This window comes from Buceros rhinoceros, unplaced genomic scaffold, assembly GCF_000710305.1.
Source record: "Buceros rhinoceros silvestris isolate BGI_N320 unplaced genomic scaffold, ASM71030v1 scaffold16642, whole genome shotgun sequence".
In the NCBI taxonomy this organism is placed as follows: domain Eukaryota; kingdom Metazoa; phylum Chordata; class Aves; order Bucerotiformes; family Bucerotidae; genus Buceros; species Buceros rhinoceros.
The window spans coordinates 60,904-64,437 of NW_010398523.1; the positions used below are offsets into that span (position 1 = coordinate 60,904).

At 46.2% G+C, this 3,534-nt stretch overlaps 1 protein-coding gene across 1 annotated transcript in view; it reads right to left on the minus strand.

Annotated features, from left to right (window-relative positions):
* Positions 1–3,534, minus strand: part of LOC104489036 (multidrug resistance-associated protein 1-like) — a gene marked incomplete at its 5' end in the record, with an annotated part of 23,694 nt that overhangs the window by 2,419 nt on the left and 17,741 nt on the right. The window contains 5 exons of the mRNA XM_010131149.1: positions 25–171; positions 910–1,011; positions 1,617–1,743; positions 2,420–2,619; positions 3,363–3,534. Coding sequence (XP_010129451.1) covers positions 25–171; positions 910–1,011; positions 1,617–1,743; positions 2,420–2,619; positions 3,363–3,534 — 748 coding nt within the window. The remainder of the gene's footprint in view (positions 1–24; positions 172–909; positions 1,012–1,616; positions 1,744–2,419; positions 2,620–3,362) is intronic.

Genomic DNA, 3,534 nt, shown 5'->3' on the forward strand with positions numbered 1-3,534 from the left:
TCCGAAACGAGTGCCTTTGCTTACCTTCTCTTGCCCGTTGATGGTTAGATTGACACGCTTCAGCGCTAACTCCAAATTTGGCCTGTATCGCAAGCTATAGTTTCTAAATTCAATTCTTCCTTCAGTGAGCCAAACTTGACCTTGGAGTTTGCCAGTCAGAGTCCAGGGTGCCTAAACAGACGAAAACATATAAACGTTTAAAGCCAATTTAAATTACCAAATCAAGTGTCCATACCGAAACAGGGAGCTTATGAAGATACTTGTGCCAAATTCCCCTGATTATATACTGTTTCCAAGAGAGAAAGGGGCCTCTGACTTCAGTATTGCAAATGTTGACAGTTTGCAAAGATGCTGATCATCTTAGCTGGAAGTGGGGATGAACATTGGTTTGCATGTCAGAGGTCTGACATTGAGTGGTTCAATAAAAAAGATTTATATGCCCCTGTAGACAGCATTGTGAAAGTCTCCTTTAGCCAGATCTCAGGCCAGCATATGGCGAAGTAATTTTAATGATTACAGAACAAAAATAATTGCACTGGAGACTTTTAGTGGCTAAAAGGCTACAGAGCAGCCGTCAGTTATCAGAGAGTTGCATCTGAACTTGTGCAATAAATACATACTCCAAATATGGGCAGAAAATACAGCTCATTCCATGAGTGTTACCAAGCAAAGCTATTTTAATGGCAATCTAATGCTTCACTGTCTTAAGGCAGTAATAATGATCAGAGGTTATAAAACCAGTCTGGTCAGTTGGATACAAAACAAATTCTGTAGTTCTTTACAGGAAACATAACTGGCCTTTTAGAAGGGGAAAAAACTAGGGGTTTTGTCCAGGTGGAACAGAGAAGTTACTCATGTAGTTTGCAGAGACGTTCACCTCTGCTAGCAGGGTAGTAGTTGGTTAGCTACCTCCTTGGGAGTCCTCAGGTATTCCCTCACTCTCTCTACAGAAACGATGTTGTTCTCTATCTCTGTCCAGGAGCGCACCATCCAGTTCAGAACACCGGTTATCTAGCAGAAGGCAACAGAAGCATTAGGGCAGATCAAGTAAGTCTTGACCTGTGCTTGCAGCGTACTCGGTACTTTGACTTAGGGTTTATTTAAAAAGAGTTCCTCATCAGCTAATTACTTCAGAAATCATCCCTTAAAAGGCTAAAAAATTAACCGTGGATCCTTGTGAAGGTTTGTAAAGCTGTGTTTGAAGAGCCTAGCCAGCTCCCCCCATAGCTGCTTCTCAGTATTATAGAGCATGAAATGCTGCTGACGGAACAGGCTACGAGATAGGGCGGCTGCTTCTCAGGCTATTGTGTAACTAGTCTACAAGCAGGTGAGACATGCTGAAGACCGTGCTTCTGCACAGAGCATGCTGTGACTTAAGCATGAGGGAAGCAGGAGGGACAGAATGGCTGGTGCGTGTTTATGAGGTTCATTCTTTAAGGGGCTGAGTTTTTTCAGATGCTCTGGGCTTTGGCAATGGGAGCAAGGTTTGGTAGAAGGCATCTAGAAAGCCACAGAAATAGTTTACGATTTCTTAGAAATTAAAATGGTAGCAGAAATCATAATGCATGGTTCTTTTGATGAAAGGCAAGAATGGTATTACTTCAACACCGAGTTACCTGAAGAGCGTATGAAATGGAGAAGCCAGCAGTTCCTGGACTGAGACGTGTTCTGCCCATTACTGCAAACAGTGCTGCAAACAACACAATGCCATTGCCTAGAAACTCCAGGTTTGCAGCGAGCCACCTGCAAGAGGAGGAGAGTACAGGGCTGTTGCTGGGTGCCCTCCTCCTTTCTCCCAAAAGAATCTGTGATTACTTTGCAAAACGCTTGTGGAACTGCTGGGCCACAGGATGCTCAACAAAGTTCCTGTCCTGGTTGCTCTTACCCACCGCCTTGGAGCCCATGAATGGCTCCAGTCTGAACTGGTTGGCTTATGGTCTCTGCTGGGATTTTCTCAAAGGCCTGTTGGATGAGAGCAGCCAGCATGCAGTTTCTTGGACAAATGGGTCTAACACCTCTCACTCATGGTTCTCCTCACATGTTTCATGAGTGGTGGCTGATGGCTCTGTTGTCTGATGGGTTCTGCGTACACCGCAGGCCTCATGCACTCTGTTGTGATGATGGGCCTCACCAGGCACGTACTGCAGCTTCCTGCATTTTGGACACCAGGTGCTATCTCCAGCAGTGTCAGCACACGTGTGTGCCTGGCCGCGCAACAGAGATGGCAGCGCGATGGTTGTGCGAGGGGCACTTTACCAAGGAGGGGTGCAGTGCGAGTGACTATGAAGAGGCTCCCTACCCGCAAAACACTGCACCACTGTCTCATCGTCTCTGTACCTCCACCCAAGCCCCAAGAGCGGCTCTCTCCACTGTCCAGGGTGTGTCAGTAAGCTGTCATTTTTTTACACGGCAGATTTACCTGTCAGCAACTGCTCCAGGGAAGCATATTCGCTGATTCTCATCCACTAGTGAATTGCACTTCAGAATAAACCTCTCCTGGTCCTTGTAAGCACGGATCACACTGCTCCCCTGGAAAGTTTCTGAAATGTGGGAGTAGATGGGAGACCTGCTGGCAGCCTCTATGCGTCTCAGCTGGCAGGAGGTGGTGACGTAGAAGTGCTGGTACAAAGAGAAATGGAAAGGGAATTGATTAGAAGGTTTAAGCCTCCACTGAAGTGCTCCACAGAAAATCTGGGAAGGCCTCAACAAATGCAATAGTATGTACTATCCTAGTGTTATAAAACCCAATGTGCAGGTAGAAGATGTCTTAAAGGTGAGGTAGTGTTTCTGCTGTGTTCTGTCCTATCTTCATTAGGAATAACCCTGTGGTTAGTTAATGTAAAGAAGCCAGAGCACTCTGAACTCGCAAAGCCTCTAAACTCACACTTATTTTCTCCCGTAGACCAGCCCTTTGCTTGATGGAGAACAGAGTCACACTTGCACCCTTACTTGCCCTTCCCTCATGTTCAGTCTTAGCTGGCAAAGCATTTGAGGTTTCAGAGCCCAGTGGGAAAGCTGGTTGGCATACATGGATATATTAAAAAGCAGCATAGGAATTCTAGAGGAAAGGCAAAATGCTTCCGGTCTTAATTCGATTGCATTAACACTAATGGAAGCAAGGAGTATAGCTGTAGGTAGGATTTGATCTGGACATCTGAAAAGCACAGTCCTCTTTGTGAGGTCGCTGGGATGCTTTGGAAGGCTGAGGTGATGTGGGAAGAGCCACTGACATTACTCTTGTTCAGATGCAATCAGAGATGATGAAACTCGTTTCTACATGTCTCTGCTTCTACAGAATGAAAGGAAGCTTCTGCAGGGCCACGGCCAGGCTCTCCTGTCTGTGTATCTCCATGAGCCCCTACCTGGAATGCAGCATAAAGAACAGTCAAGGGCACTATGGCCATTGCTGCCCTTGGCGTAGCCACTATAATCACAAGGTAGATCTCCAGCAAGTTGAACAAGAATCCCAGCAAGGACTTCAGCTTGTCCGGGATGACAGAATCAATAGCATCCACTTCTTTGGCGCAGCGGTTC